Genomic DNA, 11733 nt, shown 5'->3' on the forward strand with positions numbered 1-11733 from the left:
ATCAGCAGAAACTCCTTCACATATCTTGGAAAGAGAAGGAAGCCACGGATATTATTTTTCTAGAGTAAAAAGTTTGCAGCTGGTGTGAGGCCGCAGTGTTGGATTGATCTCTGGCTGCGACACTGCATCACCCAGTCTTCTTCCACCATAGCTCGTCCTCACAGATGGCCATGAAGTTGACCTTTTATAGACATGTCTATTGACTGGTAAGTGAGAGAGAGCCTGAGTTGTTGTCAGTGAATAACTTCTTATCCAGTATTCATGGAGGCGAGTCTGGCAATGGGGTGATGGCAGAGCCAATTCTCATTCCTGTTTCTATTCAGCTTCTGTTCAAAGGGGAGGAAAAGAGAGACTCTACCAGAGCCCTAGATGAACTTACTGGAGCCCTACAATGGATCTTTTGTTCCCTCCGAGGAGTACTACTACATGTTTTGAACGCTTGCAGTCCATTTGTCTCTTGCTACAGTTTAAATTCTTTAAAGGGATTAAATGGGCTGATAGTTGCAGGCAAACTTAAAGGGTGTTCCCCTCCGTGCCCCATGTTGCTGCACGTGAAAACAGCATATGGAAAAGCCTTGTTTGTTTGTGGTAATTCAATCCTTGTAGATGAGCTGAAACTCTCTCTCTGAGCTGGGTAGGAAAAGGTTTAGCTATACATCTTTTCCATGAGGAGATTTGCATTTATTTTGAAGAAAAATGATCAAATACTACTTCACTATTAGGGCCTGCCAAAAAAGTAGGTTCAGTACAAAACAGTGCAGCTGAAGATGTGGGATGTAGTCAATAACCACTATGAAGAAATTACAAGGTGCAGACAATAGCTTACTGTATAAAATGACTTCCCTTGTGACAGGTTTGTGATGCTTGAGGATGCACTGAGCCTGCCTTAGCGAGCCAGGCACGGTGACCTTAGCTCCCGTGACCTGCGGCTCAGCTGACATTTACATCTTCATCCACCCGCTGTGCTCCAGCACAGTCATCCTTAGCCTTGTGCTTTCCGGTATACGTCAACTGTGGGGGAAAATCAGGCACATTTCACTGTCTTAGTTGCTCAGGCTGAAGTTTGACGGTTTTGTTGGGGCCTCTAGTGGTGCGACGGCTGCATTACCAAACCGGAGCTGCGGTTTGGGGCTGGCCAGGAAGGATTGCTTTCCTCCCTCCCTTTGGGTAGATTTACCCAGCAAAAGGGCGAGGGGAATGCAATAGAAATAATTTATTTGCATTCTTATGCAGCGTTTTATGTAGAGTTAGGAAAGAATGTGCCGAGGGAGCATAAATAAACGGTAATAAACAGCAACAGAGCATGAAGGAGGAGGTGAAGGTTAGCCTGAGAGGTCTGTGTTGGCCAGTCGTCAAAGGCTGGTTTCTCCCAGCTGCACACCTCATTGCTTTTTAAATTAGGACGTTTTCAGGAGCCCACTAAGGGAAAAAAGATAAATGGTCCTAGGAAAGGTTTAGAAATAAGGCAGGAAACAACAAGCCTTTCATGTACTGATGTTAAGACTGCCACAAAAGGATTTGCTGTCTAGCAAGACAGTTTTGAGCTCCTTATGAGAGCAAGCTGAAGGCTTTCAGAGGCTGTGGTTCTCTTGCTCCTTGACAGAGTGTCATAAATGGGAAAAATGGGTCTTTATTTCATTCGTAAATAATCTTTTTCTTCATTTTCTGCTTGAGTTTTTTTTTTTGTGTAAGTTTTAAAATCCCTTGAGGGCTAACCTTACTTGGAAAACTTTTGAACCAAATCCAGCTCAGTGTTGTTAAGTACTTTCTAACGCTTCCCCTGAGCAAAGACTTGACAGAGTCCAAAGTGTCCAAGTTGGGAAAGGGAAATCTACTTTTGATAAGAGGGGAACTCAGAGCCTCGATTGCTGTCAGCCAAACAGATCTGAAATAGGGCTCTGTCCGGAAATGCTCCTCATTTTCATGGCTGTGCTGTGAAGGCCAGCCAACTGTTGGCTCTGGTGTACATTTTCCATGTTGTCTGGGTGGCCAACCCTGCTGATTTTGGGACGGTTAGCATTGTGTCATTGCCACAGGAGTCTTTTTTTCTCTTTTTTTCCCCCTTTTTTTATTGTATCCTACTCCTTCCAGGGTGTGTCTTAGCAATGACTCAGAGTGCAAAAACAGTGCTGTTAGGCTGAATGCAAGGACGTGTCTTGTTCATGTAAAATAGAAGTTGATGTTGTAAGCTCTTCATTTTGAAAAGTGTCAATGCTAACTGAAAATTCATATTAAGAGAGGAGTTTTTCTGTTCAGTTGTTTGTTTCATACCCAACCGCGCTTTGCACTGATGCTGGTGTGATAGGCAGCTTGAGTATGGTAATAATTTGTTTTTTAGTAAGTAGCTGGTTTAAGTATTACTCATTGCCATTGTTGAATAAGCATGCTGTTCTTTTTGTAAGAGCCTTCAGCAGGACCATCACTGAGGAGATGTTGTATGCAGGGCGGATTCCATTATACAGAGGACTTAAACTCCTGAAGCCACTCAGGCTGTTTCTGGGATGAAGCTTTGTTGTTGCTTTCTCAGTTGGATAACTGCAGGATGCTTGGAGTGATGCTACCAAACCACGAGGTGGTTTCCAGCACCCATGGCCTCTAATTCCTCGGAATCTGCAGGTTTGGAGGAAATGCAAATGAGCCATTTGGTTACACAGAAAAGCCTTAAACTGATTTCCTGTCTGGAAGCCGTTGCAAAGAGGTCTGATGGTGCTTCCCATGGTCAGGAGTAAGCAGCAAGGGAGCAATTAGTTGCAGTGCAGTCGTGTTTGGTGTCTGAGGCTATTATCATCCCATTTTCTGCCAAAATCTGTTTCTTGGTCTAAGGTATTTCTGTTGCTTGTTTTGTAACGTGCACAGTTAGATGAGTCATCGCTTGGTACCAAACCGCAGGAAAGCATTCCTGAGAAAGCTTTCTGTGAAGGTAGGGCTGAGGAAGGAGAAGCAGCTCTAACAGGAGTAGTTCAAATGAGATCCATTCTGTGTATTTTCTCTATGTCAGATATGTTTGCCCAGAAAATGCCTTGCTTCTGCATTAGCCATCTGAGAAAGCAGATACAGGTTAAATCTGGAGAAAAATCAGGAGGGGAAGGAGAAAGAGGGGTGTGTGGTTTTTTTCCAGTGTGTTTCTCTTTGAATTTCCATTCAGTGTCGCATCTTGACTTTCCTATGAGATGTTGTCTTCCACAGCATTTTTCGTTCAGTGGAGGTGTTGCACAAACCAGAATCTCCTAATTTGTTTTCATAAAAGCCAGTGGAAAAAAAATTGGTGCTACTTTCGTGAAATGCTTGTTTTGAGAAATACAGAGTTTACAAATGTCAGAGGTCGAATATAAATGCATGCAAAGTGGAAATAGAATTTCTTCTTTCACATAACCATATAATAGCTCAAAATAGCCTATGCACAGTTGTGCACGGCCACTGACTGCTTTAGGGTTTTGCATAGCTTCCTAAAACTTCATGGTGTCCTAAGGGAACCCAGCCCTACCCAATTAATAACAAACATCTGCTCATTTTTCCTTCTTCTGAATTTTTGGACTTCTAGCTAGCCCCATGCATTCCCAATAGCAGATCTGCTCGTTTAGGGTTAAAAGAAGAGAAGGCTCCAAATATCTCACAAAAACTTACTGCACTGCTCCTAAAATGTGAGCTTTCTTTTTCCGTCAGATAAACCCACGTAACCCAAACATTCTGTGAAATCATGTTCTGTAGATGAGCCATGAGTGCCTGCCTGAGATACTGGAGGGGAAACGTGTGAAGCTGACACTGACTGCATCGTATTTTCAATTTCACATTGAAAGAGTATGTGTCATTGAGTTAATCTAGAGTTAATTTAAATTGAAAAACCTGTTGTGGCTTACAGTTAGAAGGATTTAGCAGTATAAAAGTACACTGGAAAAGGAAAAACAAAAACACACCCCAAATCCACCACTAACAATAAACTAGCACCAAATCCAGAAGATAATCTTTAATGAAACTGTATAACATAATTCAGTGGTAGCTTCTGACTTAGTCTTCTGTTGCCTCCTGTTTTCCTATTCAAGTAGTGAGGCGCTGATACAGGAGGGCTGAGAATTCAGAAATGTTGCTGAAATTGATAAGAGCTCAGAACTGTTAGCATTGCTTGGAGCCAATCTGCCACCCACTGGCTTAATCTACAGTGCCTTTCTTCTTCAAATACAACAAGCATGGGCAAAAACACTTGCTTTCCTTGGCTTACTGTGTCTTTGAAAGTACTTATGTTTCATGAATTTCTATGTATTTTACAACAAACGGTGTATCAGTACAACAATTTTTGCTTAAAATTTGTCTGTTTAAATGAAGAAAAACACTTTGGAATTGAAGACTTAGGACATTTTAGGAAGAAATTAGAAAATAGGGCAAAACACCATCACAGTATGTTTTAGTCCATTTTCTAATATGATTTTTTTTTAACCTCCAAAAGCCAGAAGCTGCCAAAGTAAGGTATGTTATTTGAAGTAGGTTCACATAGGCTCACGTGCACCTACTAAACAGAACGTGGTTTTAAGTCTCAGTTTAGGTAATCTCATTTCTATTGTCCTGTGCTGTAAGTCTACAAAATTCATTGATTTAGCCATAACATGGAAATGAACGCAGTGACACAGCCCTGAGGTGGGTTGAAAAAGCTGAGAATATTGCATTGGTCCAAACCCCAGCCAGCCTTCGATATTGTTATCTCCTGCAGGAAGGTGTCTGCTGGTTTGGACTCTGGACTCCCAGTGCACTGGGAAGATACTCCCAGCTGGAATAGCAGTCAGTGCCTTACAAGGCCTAGAAAATGAGCACATGTAGGAAAGCCTTATCTGCCTGAAGATGTAATACCTGGGCAATCTCAGTGGCATTATCGCACGTTTTCTGGTGTTTAATTCTCTCTTGTTTAGTGACTTCGAGCAAAACCTTTCTGCTGGAGTGCTGTCTGAATAAACCTATGGCAAGTATGAGATACCCCAGGTGGCAGAAGGGACTGCAGGTAATGGAGTTATTACAGCTTTCTAGTTAATGTTTGTCAGCTGGGAAGTGATGACTGATAACGTCAGCAAAGTGAAGCCTGGAGTGTTAAAGTCATCATGGTCGTTTCAGTGTGTTGGTTTGCCGTAAGGTCCGTAGTCATAGCTGTGGGTCAGCTAATGGTAGGTGGGCATAGCAGGGAAGAAAGAAAGAATGACCGCTGTTACCTGAGTACTGCGCTTAATCAGCTAGTGATTTGATTGCTGTTTCTTCTGTGAAGGGGTCTTCTCATGGAATTTGGAGACCGTTGTGACAGTTCAGTGGTTTTTGTGTGGAGCGCCTCCAAACCTGAGACGGTGGGTAGGTGAAGATCTGAGGGTACTCATGTGAAAGACATCGAGCTTTGAGAGGAGTGTGATCAGTTTCCTGGCTTTTTGCATCTGAGTCATAAGCACGCAAGAAATAGTTAGCAATAGCCTCAAGTGTCTTCTCAGAAAGGATTTGTGGCTAAGTTAGGATTTTTTTGTTTGCTCACACTTCAGCTGTTGAGCCGGCTTCCTAACCTTGCATTTACATGAACCAACCCACGCTGTGTATTTTGGAAACCTAAGCACCCCAGGGAGATGGGTTGCTGTCTACAAGGGTTTTCCCCCGGTGCAGGATCCCTGACTTTGCTGTAGAGTACAGTTTGACGGCACATCTGCGTTGATCAAAAGTTTTGCTGCCAGCAGAAGGAGAGGCACTGCTGTCCTTCCTGCTGCTGCCTAGCTCCCGTGGCAGGAAGGTTCGAAATCCTCCTCTTGAAAATCTTGGAGTCTGATCAATCATCAGTGGGACTTGGGCTTCTCAGTCATGTAGAATCTTTGGAAATGTTTCCGTCTTAGTTTTTTCATTGTTAAGACTACATGTGAAAATAACGATTCCTCAGTTACATGACCCACTGTGTACCTGAAAAGGATGGAGCTGAATCCTACATGTATTACGCACCACAAACTCCTGGATGATGAAACACATGCACAGGACGTGCAGGATAGTTCTTGTACAAGTGAATTATTCAGCTCCTCTGGAAAGGCACACCCTTTGATTAGACTCTATGTGGCTGTGTGACACGTGGAAAGATTCATTTGCCATAGCTGATGACAGTGAGGAGTTTGTGTATATACACCTCTCTTGCTGTTCACTTGAAATGTCTGGTGTTTTGCAGTTTGATCTCTTTCTTTTCTTGATTTATTGAGTGCATCCAACATTTTCTTGGGGAGAGAAATTCTCCCCTGCAAATTCCAGCAAAAAAAACTATGCAATTCTATATGCATAAATAATACAGATAAATGTCATTGAAAAGAAAAATGGAAATGGTGGGGCTCTGGGTATATCAGATGTGAACACAAGGAGAATCAGGTGTTCAGCACGAATGTCCTCTGAAATAATAAACAAATGTTTTGTATAAACAACATTTCAGTAAGCAATCACAGGAGACCAGAGAACAGTTCAGTTGATGGTTTGTGTTGCAAAATACAGCGCGGAATGACTGAGTCAGGCAGGCTGACGCTTAGGACTGGGATCACTTGTTTTGCATGGTTTTACATTTCATAAGGAGGCCTGTCTGCTGCCAGCCGAGTGTGCTTCATTGGATTTGGTTAGCACGTAGGTTTCTGGAAAGTCAGAAGGATATTGCGAGATTGCCGAAGTCTGTGATGAACAAAAGCGAGTAAAATGGAAGGAAGATGTGAATTCATCACAAGACAGAAGTTTTGGCTTAACTTGCCTTTTGTTACTTGAGCATCATTAAGAAAACCCAGGTGTGACCATACAGCTTAGCTCTTAGCAGCTCGGTAGTAAGCTGCCATCAACTCAGCTGGTTGTAGCTGGGGGTAAAACAGGAATCAATGCACTTGTTGTCTGGGCAGGCAGGGGAGGAATGGGGAGGTGGGAAGAGGGGTGTGGAGGGCTTGGTAGCATCACAGCTATTTCTCAGCCCTGTGTTGTCTGTTGTTCCTGCTGCTCAGGAAAGATGCTGAAACCCTGAACTTGAAAATAGAGAGAAGGAAATGAGAAACATAAAAATTTAAAAACACTGGAATCTTCAGGTGGTTTTACAGAAGAGAGGGAAACTTAAGGACAGGTTGTGAGTTGCATCAGACTTGCTGGTTTGCTTGCAAGGCTATAGAAACCACTGTGGCATACACAGATCTGTTGTATTTTTGGTGGGTTTTTTTCTTTTTTTGCAATTTTGCTTTCCTATTAAACATAGAATCTTTCTGACTCGGCTTCTAGATTGCCCTGCATTTCAGGGAATCTTACCTCTTGCTCATCATTCAGTATATGTTTCCAGACAGCACAGAACTGCTCTGAGTGCTGCACAGGAGTGTTTTCCTGCCTTGAGTGGCTTTTTCCTTTGTAGTCACTTCTTCCTTGGCCGCTTTTTTTTTTGAAAGAATATAGGACTCTTGACCTGAGTGCAAATGAACATGCCTCCTCACTTCCTAATGCCCTAGCAATTTGCCTGGGCTCTCAAATGTTCAAAAACGTTGACAGTGAGCTTCATGTTTGTATGTAGGAGAGCTGCACTGCAGGTATTGTCCTTTGTGCCCTAGGCTTTCGGTAGGGCTGCGCTGGAGAAGATCAGGAGTTGGTTCTCTGCCTCTTAGAAGCACTCTTTTGCCTATGAAGTGTGACCTAACTTTTTACTCTGACACTGAGACCAGCACAGGCTGAGGATCTGTCATTGCTGCATGCCTTTCTCATTACTGAAAAGCTTGATGTGTTTGTTTTTTTTTCCTGTTGTGTTGCTTCTAGTCAGCTGGTATACCTCATCTTTGTGGAGAGTGCTATTTGTAGCCTCTTACAGAAAGAACAAGATGCCATTACAGCTTCTAACCTTTTGAGACCCTGATGCCAGGAGCCACTGCTGATGGAACTGGTTGTGGCAACAGCAGGGCTGCGAGGTGACTGATTCGCTGCTCAAACTTTACATTGTCTTATCATGATGTAGCTGCTTATTTTGAGTTAGCTCATGGAACCGCAGAAACAGAATGACTGAGGGTGAGAGGGACCCTGGAGAATAACCAAACCTTCCCCCGCTGCCTGAAGCGGGTTCACAGGGAGCGGGGTGCTTGGGACCATTGCTCGCTCATCGCATTGCTGGGTGGTAGCAACATAATCTAAGAGAACAGATTGAAAGAAAAGAAAATGATTCAAAACTAGAAGCATTTCAGATAAGCACGTCAACCTTTGCAATCAGCAGGCTTGGTGGTTTGAGTGAGTAAGGCATCATCCAGCATAAAGCTAAATTGGATTTTCTAGTGGCAGTGTGTTATGAGGTCCAGTCAAAGGACCAGCCCTTCTGCAGGCAATGCAAGAACAGTTGGGAATGCAGAAAGCTTCTGGCTGCCCACACCATAATGCTGAAAGACCCAGGTGGGTGTAGACAGAAATCTTCAGTGCCTGCAAACCTTCCTGGCATGAGGAAACTTCAATGTGGTGGTCCCCAACACCATGCTGCCTGTTCCTGGGGTGCATATCTCTTCCTGCTTGGCTTTGCCTTTTCGTGAATATCTTTGCAAGGTGAATAGTTGTATTTAATCCCTGATACAGTTGCTTCAGTAATCTCCTGTTTGTTGCGTGATAAGTGACCGCTGCAGTCAGTTGGTGTCAGCCTTCTGTGAGTCTCAGGAAATTGGTTTTCCTCCCAAGTGCCTTCAGACCTGTCTTTTTTTTCACTCCTTACAAACATTTTGTGTTGCCACCTGGAGGGAGGTGAAGAACAGAATTTGGGACTGTCTTGATGTTAATGGATTTTTTAGTAGTTTTGAAGTTTTAATTTCGATTATTTTTGTTTTCCAGGTCAGATGTACAATTGCCTGTAAGTATCATTCTGTTACTTACTTTTATATATATATATATGTATATACATAGTACATAAGTTCTGCTATCTTTTCCTTTAAGAAAGATAAAGCAGAAGCAGCTAAGTGTCTAAAAAACCTGCTGAGAATAATTTTTAGAAACAGCATTCAAAAACATAACCTCACTTATTTTTAGTGACAATAGTTCCAGCAGTGTGTTTGAGGATACCTAATAATATAAGCAAACATTTTAATCCCTTTGCTTTTCAGTTGTAAAGAGTTCTGGTAAAATCAAGTACAGTCTTAACATGAATAGAAAGATGGGAAAACACATGAAAACAAAGCAGAAGAAACTACCACCCCAGAGCAAAAGAAATAAAAGACTCCCAAAGTATTGCTTTAAGGAATTTTTGGAGTATAACAACTGCTGTACTTGTCAAAATGACAACATTTCATGTGTCAAAAATTTCCAAAAGTACTGGTAGGCGAGATCTACTTTAATATTGAATGTCAGATTTAAATGAGTGAGCCTTTAAGTTTTAGGGCCAAACTATACTGAGAGGGATAAACTTGCCTTTTACACTACTTTTAAAAGAATATATATAGTTCTGAAGGACCTCTGAATTCTGAGTCTGGCCTGTAGTGCTTTCCTTGCTTTCACTTTTTATGTGAATCTGTGTCTGTATCAGTTCCAAATAAATACAGAAATTACTGTTCTGTTTGTTTTCCACTGTTTCCCGACCAAGAATCTTGTTGTTCATGGCCACATTTCCTAAACTTGTTTGCATTGTGTATAGCTCATGTAACAATATTTCAGCTTCAACTAAGATAGTAATTCTTGTGTGTAGCTGAATCAGCTCTCTTCGCTCATTGGGTTGCACTACGTCAGCCTAAAGTTTTCTGAAGCTGTCTCATATCTCTGCCATGTGGGAACACAGTGTGCGAATACCACATCTCTTTATTTGCTCGTATACTGAGGATAAGAGACCAAATTGCTATGCCAGGTTAAGCAAAGTAGCTAGCTTTATGTGATACGTGAGAAAAATGCACATGTGGAATGTGCCTGTAAGTTCATTTGATTATTTTCGAGCAAAACTGCACTGAAATAAAGAACAGATCGTGGTAGCCTTCATTCAGTCTGTGAGTTGAGTTAGTAAATGCCTGAAATAACATGGCATTTTTTTTAATCTAATACAAATCGTCTGACAAAGCTAAAAATTGTGAAACCAGGAAACTCCCAGTGAAATAAACTGGGAAAAAGGAGGCAACTATGGGTCTCCGCAGGATATCTATTAATGACTGTATTTTTGCACGTGGGGAACCCAGAAGTTTTGTAAAGATATTTATTACCTTGTATGTTTTTTTTTTTTTTTTTACCTCTCAGGCACTGACAACTGTAGCTTGAAAAATGTAACTGAAGAAATGGGAACCAGTAGTAATGATGAATTATCAGTGAACTCCACAAGTGGGAACAGAAAATCATCAGAGGATGTGCCACTATCTGTCAGTGCATTGAGTGATCAGAACAGCGTAGCACGTAAGTGATTTGGAGTGTCAGTGGGGTGTGAATGAACCTTCAGGGTTTTTTGTGCTTTAATACTGTGTTAGCATTTTAAGTCCAAAATTTTATCCAGAGTGCAAAGGTCATGTCTAGAAATGGATCCACGTGTTTTGCTGGAGTAGAGAATGAGCCAAATGAAAGTATTTACACATCTAATTGAAAGTGTAATGTAACACTATGATTGTAGCTTGGTCTTGAAATAGTTTTATCACTGTTTGAATTGGGTTCCTTCCCTTGATTATTATAGGAATGTAGTATTACGTGTTATGTAAAAATATATGTAAAAATATTAATAGATTTTTGCAGTACAGCTGTAGTAAATCGAATATACAGTGACCTACACATTTGAAATGTATATATGTGACAGAGTACAGGCGAAATAACATACTAGAATCTAGAGGAGAGTTCTGTGAATCTTGAAGCTAGAAGGACCCTTCTCTTTGGGATAGCCAGGTTAGGAAAACATAACAGGTTGCATGGTCTAATCTTTCTCACCAGCTTGCATGAAGTTAACACCTGACATGTGGAAGACATCACTGCTGCACCAAGACTGCTTTAATGCTTGAGATGAAACTTCAGGAGTCGGAGCAAAAAGAGTAGATCACAGAGCTAGTAAGCATGCCATGCAAGATACAAGGACAGCATGATTAGAATAGCAATTGACCAAGGAAAAGGCAAAGCTCTGTCAGTAAGATAGCAGGAGGAGGAACATTCCATGTCTCTGTGAGCAGATGTTCTTCCATTCAGATTGATGGATTGTTGTCTCGCCTTTCCCAGAGACCAGTCCAGCACTTGGTCTCAAGGCAGAATATGTTGGTGTGACGTTTGTCAACTTAACTTGGATGGTGAATGTCACAGCTACAGACTCCTACACATATAGAATGAAGCTTAGAAATAGTGCCTCCGTTAGATATGAGACGTTAAGTATCCCCAGAGCCGAAATTACCAGGTTAATTGCTGGGACGTTGTACCGTTTCACAATCTCTGCTGTAGAGGCTAATGGTCAGACGGAAGGAGAAGGAGCATCCATAAGCCAGTATACAAGTAAGTGACTGTTTCTTGCAGTCATGTTTTTGGTGGACTGGGTTTTGCCATGCAGCACAAGGCTCTGCCTGCATGTGTGAGCAGTAGAAAAGGAGGAGGATTCCTAGGTCCTCGCTCCTGTTTCTCTTCCAACAATAACTGATCTTCCTTATCTTTAGCTGTGCTGAGATGCACCACCTTTGCCCCTTTCCCCTGCACCATTATTTCCTTGCTGCCCACCTCTCTGCCTTCCAAAGGGAAGCTCTGGGAGTGCTGGCACAATAGACATGTGTGCTATTGCTTCTGAACAAGAAGGGAGTGAATCCCACCCAAGACACGTTT

General features: G+C 42.0%; 1 protein-coding gene across 8 annotated transcripts in view; it reads left to right on the forward strand.

Annotated features, from left to right (window-relative positions):
* PTPRJ (protein tyrosine phosphatase, receptor type J) overlaps positions 1–11733 on the forward strand; it is a 78623-nt gene that overhangs the window by 33798 nt on the left and 33092 nt on the right. For 7 of the 8 annotated variants that reach the window (XM_021401444.1, XM_021401440.1, XM_021401443.1 and 4 more), the window contains exons 2-3: positions 8809–8827; positions 10192–10344. In XM_021401444.1, coding sequence (XP_021257119.1) covers positions 8809–8827; positions 10192–10344 — 172 coding nt within the window. Of the gene's footprint in view, positions 1–8808; positions 8828–10191; positions 10345–11195; positions 11413–11733 lie in introns of those variants that run through there. The other variant, XM_021401445.1, reaches the window with a different exon arrangement.

Source organism: Numida meleagris, chromosome 6, assembly GCF_002078875.1.
Source record: "Numida meleagris isolate 19003 breed g44 Domestic line chromosome 6, NumMel1.0, whole genome shotgun sequence".
Lineage (NCBI taxonomy): Eukaryota > Metazoa > Chordata > Aves > Galliformes > Numididae > Numida > Numida meleagris.